The sequence below is a fragment of the Pochonia chlamydosporia genome, chromosome 1, assembly GCF_001653235.2.
Source record: "Pochonia chlamydosporia 170 chromosome 1, whole genome shotgun sequence".
Taxonomy (NCBI): domain Eukaryota; kingdom Fungi; phylum Ascomycota; class Sordariomycetes; order Hypocreales; family Clavicipitaceae; genus Pochonia; species Pochonia chlamydosporia.
Window position 1 is genome coordinate 5,679,383 of NC_035790.1, and position 27,081 is coordinate 5,706,463.

The 27,081-nt window shown below is 50.4% G+C and overlaps 8 protein-coding genes across 8 annotated transcripts; 5 read left to right on the top strand and 3 right to left on the bottom strand.

Moving 5' to 3' along the window:
* Positions 1-903: 903 nt before the first annotated feature.
* VFPPC_01478 (exo-beta-1,3-glucanase) lies at positions 904-3,026 on the top strand (the record flags this gene model as incomplete). The annotated part of the gene is made up of 2 exons (XM_018281306.1): positions 904-1,393; positions 1,447-3,026. The coding sequence occupies 2 exons, from the start codon at positions 904-906 to the stop codon at positions 3,024-3,026; spliced, it is 2,070 nt and encodes a 689-aa protein (XP_018149955.1).
* A 1,584-nt stretch (positions 3,027-4,610) lies between these two features.
* Positions 4,611-7,201, top strand: VFPPC_01479 (multidrug resistance protein; the record flags this gene model as incomplete). Its single annotated transcript, XM_018281307.1, has 6 exons — positions 4,611-4,927; positions 4,980-5,482; positions 5,701-6,229; positions 6,654-6,690; positions 6,816-6,885; positions 7,041-7,201. 6 exons carry the CDS (start codon positions 4,611-4,613, stop codon positions 7,199-7,201), a joined length of 1,617 nt encoding a protein of 538 aa, XP_018149956.1.
* Positions 7,202-11,669: 4,468 nt separating this feature from the next.
* VFPPC_01481 (alternative oxidase-5) lies at positions 11,670-13,825 on the top strand (the record flags this gene model as incomplete). The annotated part of the gene is made up of 3 exons (XM_018281308.1): positions 11,670-11,871; positions 12,024-13,717; positions 13,775-13,825. 3 exons carry the CDS (start codon positions 11,670-11,672, stop codon positions 13,823-13,825), a joined length of 1,947 nt encoding a protein of 648 aa, XP_018149957.1.
* Positions 13,826-14,260: 435 nt separating this feature from the next.
* On the bottom strand, positions 14,261-14,875 carry VFPPC_13097 (riboflavin kinase; the record flags this gene model as incomplete). Its single annotated transcript, XM_018290874.1, has 1 exon — positions 14,261-14,875. The coding sequence occupies one exon, from the start codon at positions 14,873-14,875 to the stop codon at positions 14,261-14,263; it is 615 nt and encodes a 204-aa protein (XP_018149958.1).
* Positions 14,876-18,679: 3,804 nt separating this feature from the next.
* VFPPC_01482 (NAD(P)-binding domain-containing protein) lies at positions 18,680-19,510 on the bottom strand (the record flags this gene model as incomplete). Its single annotated transcript, XM_018281309.1, has 1 exon — positions 18,680-19,510. The coding sequence occupies one exon, from the start codon at positions 19,508-19,510 to the stop codon at positions 18,680-18,682; it is 831 nt and encodes a 276-aa protein (XP_018149959.1).
* A 1,649-nt stretch (positions 19,511-21,159) lies between these two features.
* Positions 21,160-23,732, top strand: VFPPC_01483 (acid phosphatase precursor; the record flags this gene model as incomplete). Its single annotated transcript, XM_018281310.1, has 6 exons — positions 21,160-21,515; positions 21,569-22,258; positions 22,316-22,756; positions 22,804-23,311; positions 23,359-23,420; positions 23,471-23,732. 6 exons carry the CDS (start codon positions 21,160-21,162, stop codon positions 23,730-23,732), a joined length of 2,319 nt encoding a protein of 772 aa, XP_018149960.1.
* Positions 23,733-24,554: 822 nt separating this feature from the next.
* Positions 24,555-25,202, top strand: VFPPC_01484 (Zinc finger domain-containing protein, ring-type; the record flags this gene model as incomplete). The annotated part of the gene is made up of 1 exon (XM_018281311.1): positions 24,555-25,202. The coding sequence occupies one exon, from the start codon at positions 24,555-24,557 to the stop codon at positions 25,200-25,202; it is 648 nt and encodes a 215-aa protein (XP_018149961.1).
* A 227-nt stretch (positions 25,203-25,429) lies between these two features.
* Positions 25,430-26,314, bottom strand: VFPPC_15373 (hypothetical protein; the record flags this gene model as incomplete). Its single annotated transcript, XM_018293126.1, has 2 exons — positions 25,430-25,878; positions 25,936-26,314. The coding sequence occupies 2 exons, from the start codon at positions 26,312-26,314 to the stop codon at positions 25,430-25,432; spliced, it is 828 nt and encodes a 275-aa protein (XP_018149962.1).
* Positions 26,315-27,081: the final 767 nt, after the last annotated feature.

A 27,081-nucleotide genomic window follows, 5' to 3' on the forward strand; every position in this document is an offset into this window, starting at 1 on the left:
GTCCTCCCAAAGTACAGGAATAATTGATTGTTCTACGGTGAATAGCCTGACGGTCTCAGAGCACTGGCACCGGTCGTCCAGAAAGGGTAGGAGCGGCCTCCCCACAATGCGGAGAGAAACACTCCACTCATGTACAATGGAGTTTTCCTCTTCCCTTTAATACAATGAAATGAAAATGAAAAAGAATGGAATCATGGAGTGCTGTTTATTACTTTTGCCCGATTGAAAAACATGACATATCTGCGCAGGTCTCTTTAGGTTAGTCGTTACCGTGCAGAAGTCTACCGTCCGACCAAAAAAGCAACACCATTCCCACCGCCAATCCGGAAGCAATGTGCCGATATAGACAAGGAGCCCGGTTATAGCATCCGGCCGCTGTCAAGGCATTGGATACGAAAGATGCATGCCTGAGATTAGTGTACATTGTTTTGATTCTTGTAGATGCTCGTCATCGATATTTTTCGGTCGCTATTGACAGTCGTGTGAAGTTTTCTGGCTTGCCTTGGCGGCTCTTGGCGAGATACAGGCAATCATCAAGCAACGGGTCAGGAGGCAAGGCAAAATGAACAGAACTGCAACTCGTGCTCAAGGCAGACCCATGAGCAATATTGTTATCTAGATCAAGATTCACACTTGTAATATACAAACTTCATACCTTAACACGTCTGGTTGTTCTGTTCAGAGATCAAGTCTGGTTTGCCGGGGCCAAGATTAAAGTGTTGGTTGCCCCGCCAACGCCATGGCGCCAATATACCAGGATGCCGCATTATCCATCTCTGCGACTTGGCAAATACGAATGACGCGGCTCCAAGACATTTCTTCATGATATAATAGCCACGACATTGCTGTCCGCGCCGCCGCATTCCAGCGAACAAAGACGCAGCTTCACATGGCGAAACAATAATGGCCCCCAGGGAAGGAGCGCACCGATCCTCTCGTCGGAGACCGGCCGAAGGAACGGGCGAATCACCCAAACGACATCAGCACAGGAAAAAGAGACCGACCACGAGAAGGCCGGCGGCGGCGTCAAATCCTGAAGAAATCAGGGAAGAAAGACGGCACCGGCGAGGGTCGTCTTCACAAAATCTTTCTTCGGGAGCTTTGGCGCAATTGAATAGAGATAATGAACGACGCAAGCATAGGGCAGAGAAGGAGCGGCGGAGGCGGCAGAGAGGAGAATATCACGAAGTAGACACGACGCCCCGTTCGACACCGCAAAAAGCGCGCAAACATCACAAGAGCAAGAAGAGGAGGGTTGTGAGTGGTGCAATCATGGAGGAGGGAAGGGCGGGAAAGTCGGGGCTGAGGGGAGGTGGTAGTTGGGGCGATTATGAGTATGAGAAGGAGGAGCTGTATCGCCATCATAAGAAAAAGAAGTCAAAAAAGAAGCTCTGTAAGTCGTGCGGAGTGTGGCTTTGGCATGGCCTTTGCTAACGAAGGTTGTAGGGATAATTCTCGGCGCTGTCAGCGTCGTGTTACTCATCATCATCGTTGTTGTGGCTGTGGTTGTCACCAAGAAGAATAGCGATGGCGACTCATCATCCAAATCATCTTCACTGGATGGAAAAGATCCAAATGAAGTTCCGGCCAAGTGGAAGAATACATATCTCGATCCGTGGAGTTGGAAAACAACCACCGATTTTAACGTTACCTTCACGGATCAAATGATGGGTGGGCTGCCTTTGATGGGTCTATTTACTGACTGGGACGACTCAGCAAAGGCAAACGACAAGGTCCCAGCGTTAAATGAGGCTTGGGGTTCGTACGGGAATCGACCGGCGCGGGGAGTCAATCTAGGGGGTTGGCTATCACTAGAGCCTTTTATCACACCGTCCCTCTTCAACTACAATCTTCAAATGGGCATCATTGACGAATGGACGCTTTGCAAACACCTTGGCGGCTCAGCTGCAAGCACTTTGGAAAATCACTACGCCACATTTGTGACGGAAGACACGTTCAAAGCCATTGCCGCGGCCGGCCTCGACCACGTACGGATTCCATTTTCCTACTGGGCGGTTGAAGTTTACGACAGTGATCCATATGTGTTTCGAACATCATGGCGGTACCTCCTGAGGGGAATCGAGTGGGCGAGAAAGTATGGTCTCCGGGTTAACCTCGATCTTCACGGACTGCCAGGGAGTCAAAACGGCTGGAACCACAGCGGCCGATGGGGAGCTATAGGATGGCTCAATGGTACCAACGGACAGCTCAATGCTCAAAGATCACTGGATGTCCATGACAAGCTCACGCAATTCTTCAGCCAAGACCGCTATAAAAACATCCTCACTCACTACGGATTAGCCAACGAACCGCGAATGACCATGTTGAAGACGGCAGATGTCATCAAGTGGACAGAAGATGCATACAAGATTGTGCGGAAGAACGGAGTGAAGGCATTGGTTATTTTTGGTGACGGCTTCATGGGTCTCGACAATTGGCAGGGTCTGATGACAGGCTACGACGACATGGTACTCGACGTGCACCAGTATGTGATTTTCAACGAGAATCAAATCGACTTCACGCACCAAAAGAAGATCCAGTACGCCTGCACGGGATGGACGCAACAAACGCAGCAAAGCATGGACCGCAAAACGGGATATGGACCAACCCTGTTCGCAGAATGGTCCCAGGCAGACACAGACTGCGCGAAACATTTGACAAACGTAGGCTGGGGAAATCGCTGGGAGGGAACACTCAACACGGGAGACAAGAGCACATCGGTGCTGACGCCGCGTTGTCCCACAAAGGACAGCAGTTGTTCATGTGCCAAGGCCAACGCAGATCCCAGCCAGTACAGCGACCAGTACAAGAAGTTTCTCCAGATGTTTGCGGAAGCACAGATGCACAGCTTCGAAAAGGGCTGGGGCTGGTGGTATTGGACTTGGAAGACGGAGAGTGCGCCCTTGTGGAGTTATGAGGCGGCTCTGCAAGCAGGAATCATGCCGACCAAGGCGTATAGTCGGGATTTTAACTGCGATGTCGATGTTCCTGATTTTTCTAAGAGTGGGTTACCGGAGAACTATTAGGTGATGTTGTAGGATATGAGGTATGTGGAAGACAAGACCGGGAACATGTATATAGTCCTTTGGACATGTGGCATAGCGTCTGTATTTGCATTTGATAGCGATTACTGGCAGGTCCTTGCATGGGAGAGCGTCTAGGCATAGCTGCTTGGGTACGGATTATAGATAGATGGAGTTTGGGATTTGATGTGCACCAGCTGGTGTTGCTGGATTTTTACCTAAGTAGTAAGAGATGAATGAAGATATACCGAGCCAAATTGTGCGAATATCACGGCGGTGTGTTCTCGTCCTTGGAACAAGGGGGACATAAAAAAAATGAAAGAACGAAAAACAAAAAAAAAAAGAGAGAGAGAAAGGAAAGCCATCACATTGTATTCCAAGAAAGCGGCTTCACTCCCTGCAACCAAAAGCCACAGAGAAAACGACAGTAGTTTCCGTTCCCCTTTCGGACCAGTAGCCTACCATTCCCTATTCCGAATTTTCTATTCCCGATCTGGGGCTCGGATTCGCGAGCTGAGTCAGAATTTTCAATGGTTTGCCCTGACATGGACTGTCTTGGCGGGACATGCCGTCGTTCTCCGGGTGGTGCCGAAAGCAGCACCACCCGAGCAACATTGAATTCAGCGAGATTGATTTCCAGAAGAAATTATCGGTTTCAGCATGAGGATTTAACTGGTTCGGTTTGGTTAGGAGAACCAAGGTCCACTGCAGTGATCTTGTGAAGGGCGTTGTTCGCGTTTCGCGACTATCCTGAGGCCGAGTGGTAAACCCGTGTTATGTCCGTTGCATTGTTGGATCAGCGTTCCATGTTGAGATGGCAAGTGTTGTTTAACTATGGTCTAGTTTTTAATTATGTTATTAATATGCTAGATTGTTATGACTGGTAATAAGTAGGTTAATTTTGCAGCATGTATATGCACCTGGTTACAAAACATCCAAGTCGAATTGACAAGATCAAGAACAAGAAGCTAATGAAACCCCCACTGTGACTTGACAAATCCAATTCGATCCTATGATGTCGTCCATTTCAATGTTGACTCCAAACATTCAAACTGTTACAAATCGCACCACAATCAACTCATATCAACACTCAGAAACTACCTAGTTACCAGCAATCTCTCTCTCAATCAACCCATTCCCAAACTCCCACCCACAGTCGTATCTCCGACCCAACCAGCGACGACCCGTACCATAAACCAAAGTCCCAAAAAGAGGGTCTCAACCGACTCCATTACTCGCATTTATCAGCAGTTAACTTACCTTGTCCCAATCGGCCGAGCTGGTTTCCGCATGACGTGCGGGTAGCGGGAGCAAATCCCCGTCCGAAGCTACAACTAGCGGCGACATTTGAACTTTTTAGCGAAATTCTTGACTGGCAGATCGTATCCCTTGACGGGTGTGGAAACTACATAACGGACCGGAGACCCGATTTGCAGTTCAACATTGGGCTTGTATTTTTCATCTGCACTAGTTTGCTTGCAAGTTTTGTTTAAAGCTGTTTTCTAGCATTGTCTTCAAGATTGACTTGGTACCACCAAGAATTGACTGGACTTATTCTTCTGTTTCCAATTTCAGTCAACAGTCAGCATGGCTACCGCCGAAAAACAAGACGACGACAACACAGCCATGTCGGAGAGCACCCTCTCGCACACCCAATCCCGCGCTTCTCAAACTCGTCCTCTCGACAGGATCCGCTCCCAGAACGGGTACGGCGTCGACGAGGACGACTCATCGCCCAATGATGGCGGTGAAGCACAAAAGGAAACGGCTTCACCTGGCGACGCCAAGGATCCTTATGAAGTTGGCTGGGATGGCGGCGACAACGACCCCCTCTGTCCGAGGAGTTTCTCCAAGGGCAGAAAGTGGCTCATAACATTCATCGTCTCTCACGTCAGTCTATGCGTGTAAGTATCTCATTCACATTTAGTTTCCTATAGCCCGTCCTAACAAGACAAGAACATGCGCCTCCTCCATCTACACATCAACATACACCAAAATGGAGCCCGAATTCCACAACTCCCGCATCGTCTCTGTCCTCGGCCTGTCCACCTTTGTCCTAGGCATCGCCTTTGGCCCCATGTTTCTCAGTCCGCTCAGCGAGTTTTACGGTCGTCGACCCATCTACCTCGTCGCATGGACTACATACCTCATCTTTCTGATCCCGCAGACCGTCGCCAAGAACATCGCCACGGTCATTGTGTTCCGCTTCTTCGACGGCTTCACGGGCAGTGCCTTTCTGGCAGTTTCTGGAGGCACAGTGGGTGACTTGTTTGCCAGACATGAGCTGCAGGCTCCGATGGCGCTCTTCTCCGTCTCGCCCTTTGTAGGACCGAGCTTGGGGCCCTTGCTGGGCGGGTTTATCAACTATAATGTGGATTGGCGGTGGACTTATTATGTGCTGCTGATTTGGTCGGGCATAGTTTGGCTGGCGGTTGTGTTTGTGGTGCCAGAGACGTATCGTAAGTTTTTTGTCTCTCTTCTCTCCTGGTGGTGTTTCTTGATCCCCTGTTATTTTTGTCTGTCTCTCGTCTGGAGTGCACCATGTTTCGGATCTTGTCTGCACGACAAGGCCAAGGTTTCAGTTCGGTTCATTGCATTGCATCAACGCTTGTCTTAGACAACTGGCACAGGCGGGTACGGGACTAACAAGCTTTTTGTGGTTTTTCCAAAATGACAGATCCGATTCTACTGCGAAACAAGGCCAAGAAGCTACGCAAAGACACTGGAGATGATAGATGGCTTGCTCCATCGGAAAAAGTGCAAAAGTCGGTGGTGCGGGCTGTTGGGCGGTCGTTGCGACGGCCCTTTGAACTGCTCATTTTTGAGCCCATGTGCTTGAACCTCTGCCTTTTTTCGGCCCTGTTGCTGGGAATTTTGTATCTCTTCTTTGGTGCCTTCCCGTTGGTGTTCAGTACGAATCACGGATTCAACACCTGGCAAGTTGGCATGTCGTTCATGGGCATATTGGTAGGCATGATGCTTGGCGTGACGACTGACCCGATATGGTATCGTATTCGTACGAGACTGGTCCAGAAGCTCGAGGCAGAGACAGGAGTTCCAGGAGCCAGTGAGCCCGAGTTTCGACTTCCGCCGGCCATTATGGGGGCGTTTCTTGTTCCGGCTGGTATATTCATGTTTGGATGGTCTACGTATCCGTGGGTCCATTGGATAGTGCCTATTATTGGATCATCCATCTTTGCCGTTGGGTATGTTCAATTTCTTCTCCCTTCGTTTATGACCATTATCAAGCCGGCTTGTTGCACGACGTTTGCTCTTCTTAAACACAAGACTGAAGGCGGTGTGGTTTCGATGAGGACATGATCCTCCTGCTTTTGATATACAAGGCAGAACGCTGTCACTTTGGCAATTCTCTCTCTAGATATCGGATCACACCGTCTCACTCGGCCGACCTTCAGACCCAAAGGATCTGTCGTGGCCACGTTTTAGAAGAACACTGCAGAACTGCATGGCCGCATGGGCCGAATCCTGCCAAGAGACCTCATCGGAGTGGCTTTAGTCACGTCTTTGTCAGGCGCCTTTCAGACCTTGGGGAGGCCAATTGGCATTGTCGTAACGTCTGTCCTTTTCGATCTGTACGAGGTGGCTAACCCTTTTGGCGCCATTGTCTAGAAATGTTTTGCTCTTCACTGGTATCTTTACCTTCCTCGTAAGTCTAAACTCGAAATCCATTGGTTGCTGCATATTACTGCCCGAACCAAGAAGCCCTGCCCATCGAATGGACTGGAGAGGACTGGACCTTGGCTAACGAGAACACCTTGTTCTTGGGATCAGGTCGATGCGTATCCGCTGTACGCCGCAAGCGCACTAGCTGCCAACGCCTTTGTGCGATGTCTGTTTGCCGGTACGTTGGACAAGTTACGAAGAGACTCCTGCGAGATGGAACCCCCAGGCCAGGCCCGGCCCCTCGCGGAGAGTTTTCGGGAAGCATGAATACCCTGTGGTAGATCGCAGGTGGACATGTTGTATCTCATGAGCTAACCTATTTGTGTATTCCAGCCGCATTCCCATTATTTGGCGTTCAGATGTACGAGAAACTTGGCTATCAATGGGCATCGTCACTTTTGGCCTTCTTGATGGTGGCCATGGTTCCATTCCCCTACATCTTCTTCCGCTACGGCAAAAGAATACGGAGCAAGAGCAGATACGCAAAGTCATGAAACTACATCATTTTGTCAGCATGTGCTAGCTTCCCCGGGGTGTTAATGATGGGTGTCCATGTCTGCTGGGAGCCCAAGTACATGGGCCGAGGCCCCGCATCTCCTATGGCATGCCTTACAGAAAATGTATTTCTGCCGTCAGTCACAAGGTCGGTGGACCAAGGAGACATCCGGCGTAAAAGTCATGTCAAGGGTCATTAGCCAGCCTGCCAGCCATCTCCGCATATTCAATGTTTCAAGGTTCCTGGGGCTAGCACGCGGGCCGAATCGCTCTCGCAGCTGGTGAAAGCCTCCGGCCAGACGGGGCCTTGGGTCTGAGATTTGACATTCTTATTAATGTCAAATGTCTGATTGCTGTGTAGCCTTGACCGCCTGTGATGACGAAGAGAAGCAGCAAAACACATCACCGTACATGGCTGGTTGGACGACGAGTCCTGCTGGTCATGGCGTCACGGCAGTCTGCATGGTCGAAGCAACGTTGGCTTGACCTGCCTTGCCAGCCATTTGTGACCTGTTGATGTGTTATTGTCACACATTTGTCTTGTGGACAGTATGGGGGGCTATTCCCGCCGTGCGACCGGGCTTGCATGTGAAGCATCTCAAAGTGCCAACATTTTGAAGGCGTTGCAGGCCCATGGATCAAACAGAGAGGCTTTGACGGATGGGCAAACGGAAGACGAATGCGGCGAAGATTCCGATGCATCCCAGGCAACCCAAACAAAGTCTAGAAGAGTGGTGTTCGGCGACACGGACAAGAAAAGGAAACACAACACAGGAAACACGGGCATCATCTTGGGCTGCAGCATGCAGCTTGGTACAGTTCGGCTTCTCGGCTATCCCCAGGTCTGTACATCGTTCGTTGGCCTTGGATGAGAGGTCAAAAGTCCCGGGTTGAGGGAACTTGGTCCAAGGATGAGGCCAGAGATGGCTCTGCACATGGTCATCTGGCTTGTTGGCGCACGCAGGTGATGGTCAATTGTTGCAGTGGATTTGGCTCACACCCAGAATAAGGATCTTAAAGCTCGTCCTGCATTGATCGGTCGCTCGCGTGCGTTTCAGGACGGGGACGGCCGCGGCAGTGGTCCAAAGTCCAGACTTATTTGCATTGGAGCAATGGCGCCGACTAATAATAGAATAGATGTCTGGTGAAATAAACTTGCTCCTGTGTGCGGAATCCTAGACATATCCATGGCCGATCGATGGTGCCAATTGGCCTGTATCTTCGTGTTGCGCCCAATTTGTTTTGTACCGCCGCCGCCAAATAAATCATGCCCTTGTCGCCGGCACAGAGAACAGGCGGATGGTCGCCACGACTCCTGCAGAACACCAGAACACCGCAACACCGGTGCGCCGCTGATTTCTCGCCTTGGAAGCTGGGAGAGAAAGTGACCTGTAACATTAAACCTGACAACTTGATGGTCGCGGATGTGGTGCATCAACGTCATCGCAATCAGCCGCCAAAATGAAGCTCAAATTGTGTACTTTGCGAGAGCGCGAGCGTGGCAATTGGGCTGCATGAATTTTATCAGATGCGATGCATGCTTCAGTTCGTCGCCAAGTTTGACCGGTTCTTGGCCACATCTCTTGGTGGATGGTTTGAGGCGTCAGCCCTTGCAGGTAATTAATTCAAGTTCCCTTTGAATAAAGTAGAGTGCTGCAACTCCCTACCACGCTACCTTACCTTTGCATGTTGTCGTCTGAACATCTATGCAGATTGTCAAGCCACGTAATAAATTTCCACCCCATCTCATCGGGCAGCCAAAAGGTGAGGTTCATTCTTTTTGGTAACGAAGAGCCAGCACAAGGGCGAGGAGCAGAATGAACCAGCTTTGAAGTCAGTCGATGCTTCAATATCTGCAATTGAGAATCCGTGAGTCAAAGCAACGTGAAAAAAATGCCCGCACGCAACTTTAGAACAGAGGGAAGTTGCAAGTGACTTGGCCTGGCTTCCAAGTTGCCGTCCCTCAGCTTCGCCCCACCTCGCTTCCCAAGTGCAAGGTACCTGACATGCGGCTCTGTTCCAGCGCATGGGCTTGGTAGCCGCTACATCTGAAACAGCCTCGGGCCAGTCAGAACAAAGCTGATTTCCAAACGGGAACCCCTCCATTGCCCAGTGTCCAAGCAAGTGCATGCAAGTGTGGCCTGGTCCATGTGTGGTGCAATTGCAAATCGGAAATGACAATTGTCCCATCAAGCAGCACCCACCACCTCGACAACTTCAGCGAAACCACCAACAGCCAGCCAGAGGACGACCGAAAGCCGTAACGCTCAGCAATCTGGGACCCATCCCAACCCTGACAGCCACATTTCCGGGGGAGGACCACAAGCCAATGTTCGGACGGAAAGTCTGCGAAAGCGGAGCGTCAGCTCTGCCCTTTGGCTGCACATTCAGGTCTGGGTCGAGTGACCCAATGCAAGGCCCTGCGGTCTGTTGGTCGTGGTTGGAAACGAAGAGAAAAACCCCGCAGTCAGTCTTGGTATACGCAGCATTCGCTTGCCATTGCAACAGCCAGCGGGAGCATGACGGATGCGAACAATGGCATAGTTGCAGGATCAAACGACGAAGACTGCTAGACATGAACATGTCAATCGCTGTTGCTCCATCTCCGTCCCAGAAAACTTGTCAGGCAAATGCTCTTGTGTGCATGTGGTCTGGTCTTTGCTCAAGCCTTGCTGTGGAGGAAGTGGATGGACGCTGGGATTCCCCACTTGACGCATTTCTCAGAAGCCAAACCGCCTGCATTTTCGTTGGAGCTTGTTGGGGCTGACTGGAGCACTTGACTCGACCAGGCAGCCGCTAGTGACAGCTGCGCCGCTCTTGCCTTGAACCGCCAAGCAAGTCTGGTTAGTCCTGCTTGTCCATCACTTGGATGGAAAGTGCGATGCCCATTTCTGGTCCCCATCACGTAAAAAACCAGACGCCAAACCAGCCAGCCAGCCAGCCAGCCCAGCAAGCCCAGCAAGCCCTCCGGTTGAGACCCCGACCCAAGTGCAGCGCAATTAATTGTCCAGTCTCTCGTCTGCGTGCTCATCAAAAAGCTTGACTCAACTCCATCACCATGTCTTCAACCTGACGAGCACAGGGTTATCCTTATTCTTTTCCTTGTGCGTTTTTTGTGGGAGAACATTGTGCCTGACCTGACTGCACGCCGTGGGAACGCATTCTTCTTGTCTGGTTGCTTGCCCAATCTGGTCCAGCGTCTGCTTTGGCCCTTGTCGACGTCACAGAGCATTGCAAGCATTGCAAGCACTGCAAGCTTCTGCTCTACCAGATCAGACCTCAGCCAGCTTGTGCCTCTGCCTTTCGCATGTCTCCTCGGCTACGCGCGACTGTCGGCTATTCTGCCTCGACCCAGGTCCCGTCTGGTCACCAACAAACCTCAACTACCTAGGTAGTCGTGTGCGCCGCACACCCTCGACACCTTCTTTGCTTCAGCATCTCTTCTGAATGTCAATGCTGCAAACGCAGCAGACATAGAGACTTGCTGACAAGCACATGGCCCACGGGTAGCTGCGTGTGACTGAGTGCCATCGCCGCCGCCGCCGCCGCCGCCCTTCCGGACTACAACATCGACAACCACGCCTGGTGTATCGTACTCCCGTCGAGTCGCAAATAACAACCAAGAAAATCTCCACTCCATCAGCTCAAAATCAAGACTCTGGCGATGCTCAGGCTTTTATTTGAGCATCCACATTGACCAATATACAGCCAATTCCAGGCTTGCTTTCATGCATGCTTCGAAGCCCAATACATCATACTTGACCCTCTGACCTCCGCCCTCGTCGCACACGAACGCCTCGCTTTCTCTTCACCGTACCCTCCATTGGATATCCTTGATCCAAGAGCCGTGAGGGATTAAACGAGTCGCTCTACAATTGAATACTTGGCCTCACTTTCGGCACTACAACTGACCCATCTACCGGGAAGCCACAGTGCTCATCTGCTTTGGCCGCGCTCCCCAACCCAGGCTCGCCCGTCCACCGACTTGAACCGCTCGGCCGAAATAATTTCCAAGACGACATTGGCGTTTTCCTCTCGCTCGCTCGCTCTTCCTCTCTTGCCTGCCTGTCTCAGCCGGCGCAGCTGTGTTCACCGAATAATCAAGGGTGTTTACCTTGACCCGTAGTCAACCGCTCGTAGGAAGGAGTGTCTATCGAGGGCGCACCGACAAGAACTTCGCATACACCAGAACTTCGCATACACCAGCTAGAATAGTTTGGCACCAGTAGTCCAACACACGGTGCAAGCTGTGTAACGGGGGCGCATAGTGGTGTGGTTCTTGCGCGCAAGGATTCAATACGTTATAGCAAGTGGCAGCAGGGTCAGCGCTGATTTGCCTGCCGCTATCTTGCTCGTGTGGGAGTAAGAGCTCATTATAGGGAGCTGCAGGGGGGTTGGACTTGTGGTTAACCAATTTGACCGTTGTGCCAGGACTGTAGGCCCTGGGCCTATATAAACATAGCCAAGATGCCCAACGAAGTTGAGGACAATAGTGCCGATTTGTCAGACCATCTGACTGATAATGAGGACGAGAACGAGTCCCCAAGCAAGGACGACGACAAGATGACTGATGCTAAGAAGAAGTATGACCCCAAGGATCCCCAACGACCTAGGAGAAAGAAGGCTCGTAGAGCTTGCTTTGCTTGTCAGAGGGCTCACTTAACATGCGGTAAGTCTCCTTTGACCCTGTGAGTTGTGACATGATTACAGCACTTTGAGTCCACTCTACGAGAAGGATCAAGTTGCCTCAAGATAAATCCGTTCATTATCATGTGCCAGAGACACAACAGGTCAGGATTGAAGCTAATACGATGTGTATAGGGGATGAGCGGCCGTGTAAGCGTTGTATTAAGCGTGGTTTGGCCGACGCATGTCAAGATGGCGTGCGTAAGAAGGCTAAATATCTCCACGATGCGCCGCCTGAAGCGCTACGACCCGTACTTGGGCCCAACTATGACCCAGACGCTGACCGTGTCCGAACCAACGGTCAACGACAAAACTCAACCCAGTCCGACACGGTATCTCCGGTGACGGGAGGCAATGCCTTCCTCCCTCAAAGTAATGGGGCGTCATTTCCTGTCTTCTCAGCTGCTAATCAACCGCAAGTCGGCATGTCAGACAGTCTGCCATTCAATACACAAGGGCCATCGACCTTCCAGGCCAATGCACAGGCGCCGGGGCCACAAATAGATAATATGATGCAGGGCAATGCTCTGGATTTCAACGCTTTGTTTGACCCGAGCAACCCAGCACTATACAACTTTGACTTGGAAGGCCTCAACTTTGGCAGTCAGTATGCGGGGTGGGAGTTTGGTATATTGAATAAGATGGGATTGGCCGCAGAAACACCTCCGCGAGAAAACTCTATCTCGGCTACGCCAACGACCGAGGCTAACTATGCCGCCTTGTTTGGTAATGGGCCAAACCAACCGTTTGATACTATGATGGCGGGAAGCGATTACTCTGGGGTGGATTCCAACAACAACATTTACACCCAAGGCAACCTGCAACACGGCCTGCCACATGCATATGCTATTGCAGCGGGACCAAACAGTCTTGCCAGCCCCAGTACGGATGCTACTGCGAGCCCGCAGGCAGGGCTCGATGGATCGCCACACACGACATTTAACAACTTGCCGAGTGTAGCGAGCGCAAACCGAATGAAGCCCAAGCAGGACAAGATCTCACAAATTCTCATGGGAAAGAGACAGCGAGACTCTGCCTCTGTTTATGCCAACGTCAAGGAGCCATATCCTTACACAGCCGGGTTTCACAACATGGTGTCTGTTATTAAGCACCGGCTGCCGATGAATAAGCTTGTCACGATTGCGAGGTCATTGGGAGAGATTCGCCCCTCCTTCATTGCGTGTACAAAGGATTTGACGAGGGAAGATTTGCTGTTCATGGAGAAATGCTTCCAGCGTACGCTTTTTGAATTTGATGACTTTCTACAACACTGCTGTGCGCCGACGATTGTATGCCGGCGCTCGGGTGAGGTTGCTGCAGTCAACAAGGAGTTTACAGCTTTGACAGGTTGGACAAAGGACGTGCTCCTTGGAAAAGAGCCGAACCGAAACGTGTTTGTTGGACCAACACCGCAGGGATCTGATGACGGGACGGAAGGTAACACACGGTCGGATGCCACGACACCACGGCTCAAGAATGCGACCCTGGAGCCGAATGGTGGGAGACCCCAGCCCGTGTTCCTAGCAGAATTACTGGATGATGACAGTGTTGTTCAATTTTACCGCGACTTTGCGCAACTTGCTTTTGAGGACAGTCGAGGCAAGGTTCAGAGAAGCTGCAGCCTAATCAAGTACCGGACGCAAGAGATGCTGGACGGCAAAGAGGCGCCAACGCAGCGAGACCGAACGGGTATTCTCAGCAGTCGTGTCACCAAGATTGACAGCGAACATGGCATCTCCCGCATCGAGAAGGATGGCAAGGTTAACTGCACATATTGCTGGACAATTAAGCGAGACGTGTTTGATATCCCCATGATGATTATAATGAATGTAAGTTGAGTGGCTTTACTTTGCAAAAATCCGAAACAGGTGTACTGACCAAGGCAGTTTTTACCTCGGTATTATCCGAACCAAGAACCCCACCAGCTTGCTGTATAGTTGCAGGTAGTGAGTGTTCTGTATATATGTGCATGGATGGTGTCGTTTCTTCTTCTTTTTTTTATACTTACCTCTATTCTCTTTTTTGGACAATGAGTTCATCTCGTTTTGGTATTCGGATTGGGGGTCTATTGGGGCAACAAGGAGCATTGGTCCCTGTGAAGTTCGACTGGCAGAGCCATGTCAAGGAAAGAAGATGTAGATACGTGGATGAAGTTTACGATACCCGCGATCTTGTACACGCCGTACAATACAACTGCTGCACAAGCATTCATAAAATGTGTCGTTGTCTATTCAAGTGACGTTCATCCAGCCCACACTTGTAATCATCCAAGGTCTAACCTCCCACCATCCACCAAATCAAATATCCTCTACTGTCTATCCTCGTCTATACATCTCTCTCATATCACCTAACCTCGACCCCAAGATCAACAACTAAAGCTCCTTCGCCAACCACTCCGCCCCCGTCCCCTCCTCAACACCCACCCTCTCCGCCTTCCACGTCTCCCTTCCCAAACTCCCCCTCGCAACCTCACAGTCAAAATTGATATCCTCAATCAACGCCTCCAAGCTCTTGTAATCCTTCTCCTCGCGAATAAACCCCAGAATCAACAACCGCATGTGCGCGTCGTAAAAGTCGGCGGTAAACTTGTGCAGCACATGGACTTCTGCACTGCGCACTGTGTTCTTGTAGAAGGGGTTGTAGCCAATGGACATGACCATGGGGAAGGTTGTGAATGAGCCGTCTGAAGAGGCTTGCTGGGGATGGGAGGCGGGCAGGCGGAGGGACGCGTAGCCGAAGTAGACGCCGGAGGGAATGGAGGATATCCAGGGCGTGAGGGAGGAGTCTACGGGGAGGTTGGCGGTTGGGATGCCGAGCTGGTGGTTGTTAGTGGGCTTGACGGAAGAGAATGGTTTGATGGGAGAGGATGGGGGACAAACTTCTTTGGAGCCGCGGCCGAAGCCTGAGATTACTTTGCCTTCCATTTTGTAGGGGTAGGGGGATTGGGGACCGGAGTCGGGGCCGACGATGGAGGGGCGTGTTGTCATGGTGGTTCGGCGGTTGGGGGTATGAGTGAGTGAGTTGGTTTTATGGATGATGAATGAGCCTGTGTTGGCGAGGCGTGGGATGAGGATATTGGAGAGGGTGAGTGCGAATGTTGTGATGGAGGTTGGGTGTGAAATGTGAATGCTGACTGATGCTCATAAAAGTTATGGAGGGGCAGGAAGTGGGATGTCTGTGGTGGTTGATTGATGGCGGGGCAGAATCGGCAGGGGTCCAGGTACATGTACTCCGTACAGAGTACGAAGTTCATGTACCGTCCGTTAACTGGTCATATTCGGCATGATGCCGAGTCCGAGGTGCGGTCACGATAAAGCAGACATTCAAAGTAAAGCAGGAGCATAACAAGCATCTAAGAACACCATCGTTCAAGTATTTAGCACTGACTAAGCAAAGCTCAATTGCAATGACACCAGAAGTATCCTTGGAGCCATGTAGATAAATCAGGTCACCACCACCCCTGCAGGACCTTTCTCATCCATATCATGTTCTCTCGCACCACATCACGCGCACTGCAATCAAAGAGATTAGATCTGATATCACATCAGAAAAGCTGGCCAAACTTACAATCGTGTTCCTAGAGTTCCATGTCGACTATCATCAATGTCAGCCACAAGGAGCCGCAGACTATTCCACGACTGATGACTTACGCAGGCGCCCTAGAATTTTCACACCAGTTAAAAAAGGATTCCTCGTTATATATCGTGGTAACTTACGAGCGCTATATCCCCTGATGTGCATTGACCGCAATGAGCGACTCTTGGTAAGCCCTGGATGACACAGACACAAGCGAACTGGTCTGCCAGCACCGTACTGGCGAGGGCGAGGACGAGGGGAATGAAAAGCTTCATTTTGGGAATTGATTGCGTTGAGTTGAGTTTTTATGCTATGTGAGCTGTCTTTTGGGGATGAGGTAGAAGCTTGTACTGCGAGCAGAGTTTATATACTTATATCTCACCCTGCTGTAAGAAGAAGCGCCGATATCTTGCAATTGTAAAAAGATGAGAAATAGTTGCGCCGATATTATTCTACGCTTCTCTACTTGCAGTAATTCGTGTTGATATTATCCGAATGCAACGGATGCATTTGATTCAGTTTCCGAGTGATCTGCGCAAATCTGCCCGACCGCCTGAAGTTTTACTCGAATAAGCGGCAGAGACATATGCTGGCATAAATTCTATTGGACATGGAGTGAATCAAGGCGGTTCTGTCTCAGTTATTTGGCCCTGATCGAGCTGCTTCTCTACTTGTCTGCCGTCGCCTGGCTGCCTTGTGGAAACTTTCCTGGAGTGAGACATCTGGACCTCTTCCTTTCCGAACTGCTACCCATACATGCTGCCCTGGACTGGGCGAAACAAAGTGACATTTTGTCCGTCAATTGAGACTTTGGCTGACAGGTCAACTGATTATTACCTGGGATACATGGATAATGACAGCCCCGTTGAGGCTGTATGGCCAAACGGCACTGGACATATATAAACCCTTGCGATACCCATTGTGAGATCACTAGACAAAGTAATGTGTATCCACAAGTTACAACCTCAAGTGCCAATTTCATTCCCAAGATGCGTTCCACGGTCCTAATTCCTTTCTTTGCGGCACTCGCCTATGCTGCGGATGGGGTAACAGTTACTTGTCCTCGTATCTTTGAAGTCACAGCTGACTCTCATAGACCATAACGTATACCCGTGCCGATACTAGTGCCAAAAACAGCATGCTCTCGCCGCCAAATGATGTTTGCTTGCCTATACAAGGGTACGTCCACCGTTGATGAGCACATAATACGGCTTCTAACAATCACCAGCGGAGCAACAGAGCTCTCTAATGATAGTGACGCCACGGTATTTCTCTACGCGTGAGTCGCAAAGTCATCATGCTTGAAGCTGTTCCGTATGGAAACTAACTGCAAAGAAGGACCGCTGGGTGTAGTGGCGGTTATGATATCGTCGGCGTTGGCGCAATCTGGTCAGCTTCAGTTGCTGCTGCCCAAGGTATAAGACTGGGTTCTGCACCCTAGTCAAGAGATTGCTTGGTACAACAGGGCTGAGAAGGATGGCTGTAAGCTCGTTTATTGTACTGGACAACTAGTGTACTTGCATGTCCTGCGCTTGGCAGGTTCCTATCTGGATGGGACGAGTAACCGCGATACCAGGCAAGAGATAAACAATAAAAGGCTAGTCTCTTATAATTCCGAGGCAGGTGAAAGAAGTGAATGCCATCATGCCGGCACAGCGGGATATCTTTCTTCCCATAATCATCCTGCCGCTGTTGTTTTATGTTGTAACATGCCATCGCTTTCTTCTTAAGGTATAAAGATGCAAAGGTTATTCCTTGGTTGCAAACACTGGTGGCGTCACGCGAAGTTGGCCCCTTTTACAACACATGATCTGCTTATGTGTGCCTGGCAAATAATATTCTCGATACCACATTGTAGTGCCAGATATATCTAGGAACATCTCGCCTCGCGACACTAAAGTCAAATTCCTCTGCCACCTCGACATCTCGACGGAGCCCCAACATTCCCACCTCTACCTTGACACCTCCGACCAACACTTATATTTCCGGCTCCTCCAACATTCGCTGGCACCGGGGACTTGGAAGGCTTGGCATCCCCTCCTCCACTGCTGATGGGTGTGTTCGGCGGTGGTCGAGGCGGACGAGGGTTACAAGGCGGGTGCGATGGCGGCATTTCTCCGATTTCAATGATTTCGTCGGTGGTCCCTGATGTTGTCTCCGAGGGCGCAGTTTGAGGGATACGAAAGAGCCAGACGAAGAGCCAAGTAATCAGAACCAGGACGAGCACCAGCAGAACAAATATCAGAGCAATTGTTTCATTTGGTTTCATCGTGTTGCCCTTTTTGTACGTTGAACACGACGGTGTAGATGTCTGCAAAACAATCTTATGAAATGGCCTTGGGCCTCGGTGAGCTTTCTAAGAGAGCTGACATGGCAGAGTCTGCATGAATGTATAACTTACAGCTCAATGTTTGATCAACGATGCATCTCGATGCTCCGAATAATCACACGCCGCTGGGTCTGAATCGAAAGGAATTTCGGTAAGTGATGAAGCTAGCATTTGCAAAGGTAAAAGCTGGTATACGGGCAGGACGGCTTTTTTGTATATCGACGTCAGACTAGCGGCTCCCTTGGTCTTGATTGACAGAATGATATTGGCAAAGCCAATAGAATTATTATGAGGTTAGGACTTTTGAAGATACAGTCGCCTACGGCTTGTCTGTAACCGCAAGATGGAACCCACGTGGAAGCAAACTGGACATTTGCATGCTGACTCTGTCCCCCAATAGTTGACATGTTTTCAGCGCCATTATGGAGCGTATTTGCAGATTGTTTGCTATCTGTAGGATGGCGCACATTCCGGCCTTAAAAGGAGCAAGTTAGAGTGAGTAGTGAAGCAAAAATACAGCAAGGGATTGTCACCTACAAAACCTTGGCGTAGAATCCTTGTATTCGTATGTTGGCAAACGCAGGTTTCCATGTGGCGCTGGAGAATGGGCAAAAGTATTGGCAAATTGGCCAGGTTACTTCATGCGCTTGTGAGATACTAAAGGAGTAGCAAACCCAACCGACTAGGATGTAGACACAAGGCTCGGGGTCGCGACTTTGGTGGCATGATTCCTCTCGCATGCACTCCTTGTGGTAGCTGGAAGCATTGAACCTGAATCTTGATCAATTTCGTTGCTGCTTGCAAAGGCAATAGACTTGCCGCATCTGCCAATACCAAGAACTCTCCCAATTAATTAACGAAATCTGCAATAGACGTTGCAACACCATTATTCAGCTGGCTTCGTTTCCTGCTTCGCTTCCTGCTGCGTCTCCTGCTGCGTCTCCTGCTGCGTCTCCTGCTGCGTCTCCTGCTTTGCCTCCTGTTTTGCCTCCTGCTTTGCCTCCTGCTTTGCCTCCTGCTTTGCCTCCTGCTTTTCTCCTTCTCCCAACTTCAAAATCTCATGTCCACCAATGACCCAAAACTTATCTGGGGCCTTGCCATCGTCTGCCATCTGGGCGGCCTTGATAGCAGCTCTCGCGATAGAATTAGCGTCCTGGCCCAGTGCATTCTGAAAGCCCTTGTAAATCTTCCCCAACCCTTTAACGGCGGTTTGAGCAACGCCCTCAGCGGCACGACTGCTCTCGCGCTCTCCCAAAATCATGCCAGGTCGTAGTATAATCGCATGGTCGAAACCAAGCTCCTTTACGGAATTCTCCACCCCTGCCTTCATCTTGCTATAGGGAGCCAGGCCGGACATCATACCATGCGAGCCTGCACTAGAAATGAAAACAAATGTCTTTACGCCTGCTTCCTTGGCTGCTTTGGCCAGCTCAATATTGAGGTCATGATCAATCTTCCACTGGTTGGCGAGGCCACCAGCTTGGGCGCGAGTGGTACCCAGGGCAGAGAAGACGGCCGTTGGGGCAGGTGATAGGCCGGATAGCGCGGCTGCCCATTTCGTAGTGTCGGTATCGACGATGGAATTGAGATTGGGCGAGGTCTCCTTTGGAGCGCGACGAGTGATGGTGTGGACAGGCTTGTAGGCCTCGTCGGCGAGAATATTGGAGAGAATGTGAGATCCGACGAGGCCGGTTGAGCCGATGATTGCAGCGGACATGATGTAGTTGTACTGGGGCAGGTGTGCTGAAACAGAAGTTGGTGGTCTCGTAGGATCGAGCTTCAATCAGGTTCAGGTAGAGGTGATGGAAAGGAGAGCTGGGGTATCAAAAACGTCAACTGGTATTTAAGCGGCGAGGGTATCAATCGATGGTCAAGTCATAAATTCAATGAAAGATGTCAAAGGAGAGAATCGTTTGGATTCGGCAAGTGCGGATGATGAAATGAAACGGTTGAGCCACTGCAATGGTGTGATGCGGGAGGCGGTTTCCATAAATTAGTCAATCAGAAGCTGGCATTTGAGGATGAGGAGAAGCTCCAGATGTCAAGCTAAGCTCCAGCCAAGCTCAAGCTCAAGCTTTGTGTCACTGCCAAGCCGCATTTCAACCTCGAAGGCAGGAGCAAACCAGCGCTCAGACCAGTGGAAAGAGCGGGACAGGTACCGAGGTACATGTATTTGAATACCTCATATTCCAGGCCATACTGTATTCAACACGATAATGCAGATCAAGATTGCTCATGAAAAATTGTTTCAATCGCATTTTTTAATCTTCTCTTCCAGGTGCCGCCTCACATACTCTAATTTGGCAGTTTGGATCCTACGGAGTGAGATGATGCTGGAGATGCTGGACCCCAACCAATCGTCTTACATGACGGACAGGGTGATACCAACCAACGTCACAGTTCTTGGCAGAGCTGACTTGACATGGCAGCATGTCATCCATTTACCACAAGCCTTGGAAAGTAATACAAAGAGGGCCTCTAGAGTCTCTAGAGAATTTTCTTAATTACTCCTCCGTCTTACACCCGAACGGCAATATCGGCATACCCACGTGCCAAGAAGACGGGAAGCATGTGGATGTGGCGCATCGCGATCCTGGCTAATGGCTGCCGAACCAATCTCTAGCTTGGATCTTGGTCCAGGAACTAAGCATGTAATTTTACGTCTCATGCCCAAATTTGGAAATTTCATTCGCTGAAGTTGACCAAGTGCTTTTGTTATCGTTGGCATCTTTGACCAAGACCATACCCGTCACAGATTCTGAGGTGGGGGGGGGGGGGGGGGGGTTGAAGTATTTGAACAGGGAAAGGTATCGCATAGCGCGTTGTGTGCTGAGGTATATTGAGCTCTGTTAGTGTATACTTGGATATGTTCAAAATACATTGGACCACAGACTGTATGTCGACAAGAACATTGACCAGAGCAAGTTCAAGGCCTTCACCGCCTCATATGGACAAAATTTGAGTCAGAATCGTAAAAAAATAAGTTTGCTCATGTGTCCAAAGGAATAGAGTAACATCGTGCCCGATACTGACCCCGGAATAAACATCACTTGCAGCCCAGGCCTATCGGAATAACGCAATTACATCTAACAAGCCAGGCATGTCGCACATGCAGAAAATGTGACGCCTTCCTAATCCGGGACCGTCACGATCATTAGTTTCTTGTCGACGTTGCCGATATCCGTTGCGCGGTGACATCCCGGTCAAACAGAATAGAGACCACATAATACCGCGTCACAATTTTATACCTTGTTCATTTTAGTCTCTCAGGTAGTATAAGTAAGGCTGTTTGGGATGCTCTGCTTTCAATACTTGTAGTGTTCGTCGTCCCACAGTCTTGGAATGTGGCTATATGCAACCTAAACCATGAAGATTGCTACTACAACAGCCATCGTTGGCACATTCTTGGCCTCAGCGGCCCAGGCTGTGCCCACTTCCGACGAGAGCTTCCCATATACTGGGCCTGATGTGCCCATTGGAGACTGGGTTGGTAACACGGTCAAGGGAAACGGGAAAGGCTTTCCTCGTCTGGTTGAACCTCCCGCGGTGAAGCCTGCCAGTGCCAACCCCAGCAATAACATCAACGTTATTTCGCTTTCGTACGCAGGAAACGGAGTCAACATTCACTACCAGACTCCCTTTGGCCTTGGCACCTCGCCGTCTGTGAAATGGGGAACCACCGCCAACTCATTGACTAACACGGCCACTGGCTCAAGTCACTCGTGAGATATTCCCATCTCAAGAACCTCAAACAGCAAATACTGACACCAAGAAGATATGACCGAACGCCTCCGTGCTCCCAAGTCGCCGTCACTCAATGCAGCCAGTTCTACCACGAAGTTCAAATTCGGGACCTCAAGCCAGACACGACCTACTACTACAAAATCCCCGCTGCCAACGGCACCACGGCGTCCGATGTCTTAAGCTTCAAGACTGCCCGCGACGCCGGTAACAAAAAGGCCTTCACTGTCGCTGTTCTCAATGACATGGGGTACACCAATGCCGGTGGAACGTTCAAGGAGCTCAACAAGGCTGTTGATGATGGAGTTGCCTTTGCCTGGCATGGTGGTGACATTTCCTACGCTGATGACTGGTATAGCGGCATCTTGCCATGCGCAAGTGACTGGCCAGTATGTTACAACGGCAGCAACAGCGAGCTTCCTGGCGGCGTGACGCCAGACTACGAGACTCCTCTTCCTGACGGCGAGGTCCCCAACCAGGGTGGTCCTCGTGGTGGCGACATGAGTGTCCTGTATGAGTCGAATTGGGATCTGTGGCAGCAGTGGATCAACAGTATCTCCATGAAGGTGCCTTACATGGTTCTTCCTGGAAACCACGAAGCCGCCTGCGCTGAATTTGACGGACCTGACCAGGTGTTGGCCTCGTACTTGAACGACAACAAGCCGAATACCACCTCGCCCAAGTCGAATAAGTTGACCTATTACAGCTGTCCTCCATCTCAGCGGTAAGTAGCCATTTCGTCTTGAGCTATGTCCAAGAGTCTAATGAAGGAACATGTTAGAAACTACACCGCCTACCAGCATCGTTTCCGTATGCCGGGCCAGGAATCCGGTGGTGTCACCAACTTCTGGTACTCGTTTGACTATGGCCTGGCTCACTTTATCGCCTTCAACGGTGAGACCGATTACCCTTACAGCCCCGAGTGGCCATTTGCCCGTGATCTCAAAGGTGGCGAGTCCACACCCAAGGAGAATGAGACATTTGTTACAGACAGTGGTCCATTTGGAGCTGTAGATGGCAGCATCTACACCAAGGAGTCATACGAGCAGTATCGCTGGTTGGAGCAGGATCTTGCCAAGGTCGACAGGAAGAAGACTCCTTGGGTTATCGCCATGAGCCATCGACCCATGTATAGTTCCCAGGTGTCGAGTTATCAGAAGAATATGCGGGATTCATTCGAAGCGTTGTTCTTGAAACATGGTGTTGACGCATACTTGTCTGGGTAGGTTAATGCAGTGATATAAGCTTGTCACGTTGCTAACTCTTTAGTCACATTCATTGGTACGAGCGAACGTTCCCGCTTGGAAGCAATGGCACCATTGACAAGGAGTCCATCGTCAACAACAACACCTACTATACCAACCCTGGTAAATCCATCACTCACATTATCAATGGTATGGCCGGCAACATTGAGAGCCACAGTACTCTTTCCACGGGTCAATCTCCGCTGAACATTACCTGCGTGCTGGACCAGTCACACTATGGGTTTAGCAAGTTGACTATTCACAATGAGACGGTCTTGACGTGGTCGTTTGTCAAGGGAAGCGATGGAAGCAGCGGTGATGACTTTACCTTGATTAAGAAGGGATCTGGATCCGGTAATAGCACTTCTACGTCTACTTCCACCTCTGTTCCTACGTCCAGCCTCGGCACGGCTACTGGCACAAGCACGGCTGGTGGTGTTACAACGGTTACAGAGGTGGTCAACTCGTATACTACCTACTGCCCTGGCTCGACTACCTTTACTCAAGGCTCCAAGACTTATACTGTTACCAAGGTCAGCAACCTATCCCTCGGCTGTATGTCGTTTGGCTAACAATTCAGGCAACCACTCTGACTATTACTGACTGTCCTTGCACTCTTACCCACACCACATCTTTGCCAAGGTACGTATCGCATTTCAAAGTGTATAAGACAGGTTCTAACTTGAAACCAGTGCTCCAATCTCGTCTGCCGTCTTCTCCGGCAACAGCACTGCTGGCTCATCTGGCAATTCTCCTAGTAACACTGAGAGCGGTGCAAGTCCCACGGATATCACCTCCGGAGCCGGTCAGCCTCTTGCTTCTGGTCCTACAACCAGTCCTGCTGGAGCTGCTAGCACTACTTCTTCTGTACCAGTTGCTCAGGCAGGTCGAACTGCGGTGGCTGTCCATCTTTCTGTGCTTGTGGCCATTGTTGCATTTGCCGTTGTCTTGTAAACATTCGCAGGACATGTTCTTGGGGCTTTTCACCTGCAAATAGTGGACTGGTTTGGTAATTACGGAGATTTGTGGTTCTGTATTTAATATTAAATAAAAGTATTTGTATTGTAGCTAACGCCGCAAGCAATTGGGATATACAACGGGCCAAGTTGTTTATGATCCTAACGACTGGATAGAGCCAAGTAGAACCCAATGGAGTCGCCTCCAAATAAAATTGTCATTGACTATATATTTGGCATAAATCACGCCAAGGTGTAAGCGCGGAGATGGAATGATTGTGAGGCTGTATATGTTATATCGCTGAATGTCTCTCTGCTATGATTCCATGTCTTATAGAATGCCTGCCATGTTTAGATGTTGGACATCCAGAATGTAGATAGCAGGACGTATATGGCGAATAAGCCACACAATGTATGTTGTACTTGGAATGAACCTGTAAATTTGGTATGTAAGTCTAGTTTTACAACAGAAATTACTACAACTAACATAGTATTTTTAATGCAAAGAGTCAATTTTTCTTCGTGTAATGTTCCTCTTCATATGCACCAACTGCCACTTGGACCCCGAATCGGCCCCACAAGTACGGAGTACCAGAGCTGACTTGACATCACTCTCCAGTCCCCTCCACCATCCCGCTGCCCGCCTGCAGCTTCCACATCCCTGCTCCCCAGCTTCATCGACTTGCGACGACTTCTTCTGCCTACGCCTCAACTCCAAACCACCCTCCCGCCTCAACCACCACATCGCCTCCATTCCCGCAAGCAAAACCACCATCCTCCCAGTCTCCTTCATCCTACAAACCAAAACCCAACCGCAACCATGGCCACACAATACGAAGGCAAGTTTTCTACCTCTCCCCCTCCATCCCACCCAAATCTAACACTTGACCCAACAGTCGAACACAACGTCCAACTCACAGAACCCCAATCCCGCTCCCGCCGAATAAACATGGACTCCTTCTTCTCCCTCCTCAACCGCGTCAGCGACTCCGGCACCGCCACGCCGCACAACAACCCGCACGCAACACCCACCCTCCCCGACATGGCCAACATCTTCCGCCTCCTCCAAGACCAGATGCAGACCCTGGCGACCACGGCGCCCACCACCGAGAACCGCACGTTCCTCATGGAGCTGGTGGACGTGCTGGACCAGGATATCCTCGACCCGCCAGACCGGCTGCAGGGCGTGGGTCAGGAGTTTTTGGACTCGTTGGACCGCGTGAGCAGGAAGAAGCTGGGCGAGGAGGACGACTGTGCGATTTGCAAGATTCCGTATCTGGAGGACAAGTATTGTCTGGTGGTGGAGTTGCCGTGCAAGGGGGCGCATCAGTTTGACTTGGAGTGCGTGGGACCGTGGTTGAGGAGTAAGGGGACGTGTCCGATGTGTAGGGAGGAAATGGGGAAGAAGAAGAAGGTTGTTGTGGAGGAGGATGAAGAGGAGGATGATATGGATATGATTTATGCCTAGATGGAGTTGGAGTTGAAATTGGTTGTTGTCGAGGGTCGACAGTGGGAGGAAGGTAATTGGCGTATGGAGTAGTGCACATTGCATAAATAGCATTGATCTGGTTGTAATGCGTCGTCACGGCGAGGAAGATACCACGCTTGTTGCAAGACATTGATTTATTCTAGTTTTCGCCCTTTTTTGGAAATCCTATCGAACGACACAAAGTGCTGTATTTGGACCCTTCATCTTTAGTTGCCCTCAAGGTCCTTCATTACCTCAACGGCTCTCTGTGCCTTCTCCTTTGCAGCACCACTTCCTGCTCCGGCACCCAAAACTCCGATCCTTTCCCGCCAGAACCTCCATCGTTCATTACTCAACCCCGACGCCTCAATCTTAAGCAACGACCCTGGTTTAAGGGCCCGCTGCTCCATGGCATCCAACTGCTGAACCTGCTGTCCATTGGCATGCAACTCTTTGCCGGCGTGCGTAATCCATTCATACGCAGTAGCAACCCTCGTCTCCTTGGCATTTGGTCTATCCTCAGGCGGTTCCTCCAGACCAGAGCGCAACTCCCAAATACCCAGGTTCACCCACGACTGCAGCGAAGCGCCGTATAACCGCGCAGCAAACGAATTCAGAGAAATCCATTCCTGAATCGTAGCATTGTCCTTTTCTGAGCCGTCAAAATCGGGGGACACTACAACAAACTAGTTAGCTTCAGATACGAGCCGGAGGCGAGGACTCAAAAACGCACGATTCCACTCATCTCTCATGACGGGTCCCAACATGGGCAATTCACTCCAGACTCTCGTCTTCTGTCCCCACATCTCGACCTCTTCGTCCCTCTTGGCCTTGAGTTTCGCAATCGTCGTTACGAGGAGCTGCTGGCGGGGATCGTCGGCGGGAATTTTCTTGGCCACGGAGACGATGAGCGTCCAGAAGCTCCAGAGGAAGTCTTCGGCGGCAGAAGAGTCAGATGGATAGAGGGCGTCGATTTCGCCGGCTGTAGTTTCGGCCGAGAGCTCCGTGGGGGGAAGGGTGTTGATGGCGTTGGAGAGGATGGATATGATTTTGGATTCGTGCTCCGGGGCGGAGTCTTTGTTGAGAGAGGCGACGTCAATGGTGGCGGCCATGGTTGAGGATTGTGTGTGGTGGAAGGTGTTGCTGGAGGATCGTGAGGTTGGCGCTGGAGATTGGAGAGGTGATGACGATGTTGTGTGACGTATGTCGTTTGTGGAAAGAGAAGTGACTTGTCTTGGACTGTGTGAAAAGGGTATATTGCTGATGGGTTTGAAATTATCGTGGACTGTGAGACGAAATAGCCACGTTGCTTGCTTTGTTGCTGGGTACCCTGACCGAAGGATCATTTATGGAAGGTCTGGTCCTTGCTTTGCTTTGGTCTGGCAGTTAGCTTGAGCTTTTGAAGGACCAGACTGAACAGATCGGCAGTGGACTGTGGACTGCCCATCAATGTGCCACCGGTTGACATGCAAGTTCGGCCTGGTCAAGTGGTGGCGTGAGCTGCGTCACTGGCTGGCCAACTGCGGGGCAGCTTCAGTGTTGAATGCTTGATCTGGATCTGGAGGGGTAAAGTAATGAGGGGCCAATCATTCAGGAACACCAAGGCACGATTTGATCTCATTGCTCCCAAGTGCGTGGTGAAGCATTTGACGGGACGGGCAGGGAGGTAACTTATCATTATACACTGTTTCCGGGCAATCATAATGATTAATGATAATATACCCAATTTGGTCCTCAGTTTGATAGTACGGTATTGAACAAATCGGCCATCGCGTTATGACGTCGTTGGCCCCGGAATACGCGCACCAAACATATATATCGGCAACAGCACCGAACACTTGCACAAATCATACGAGATGACTCCAATTGCCAAAGAGGA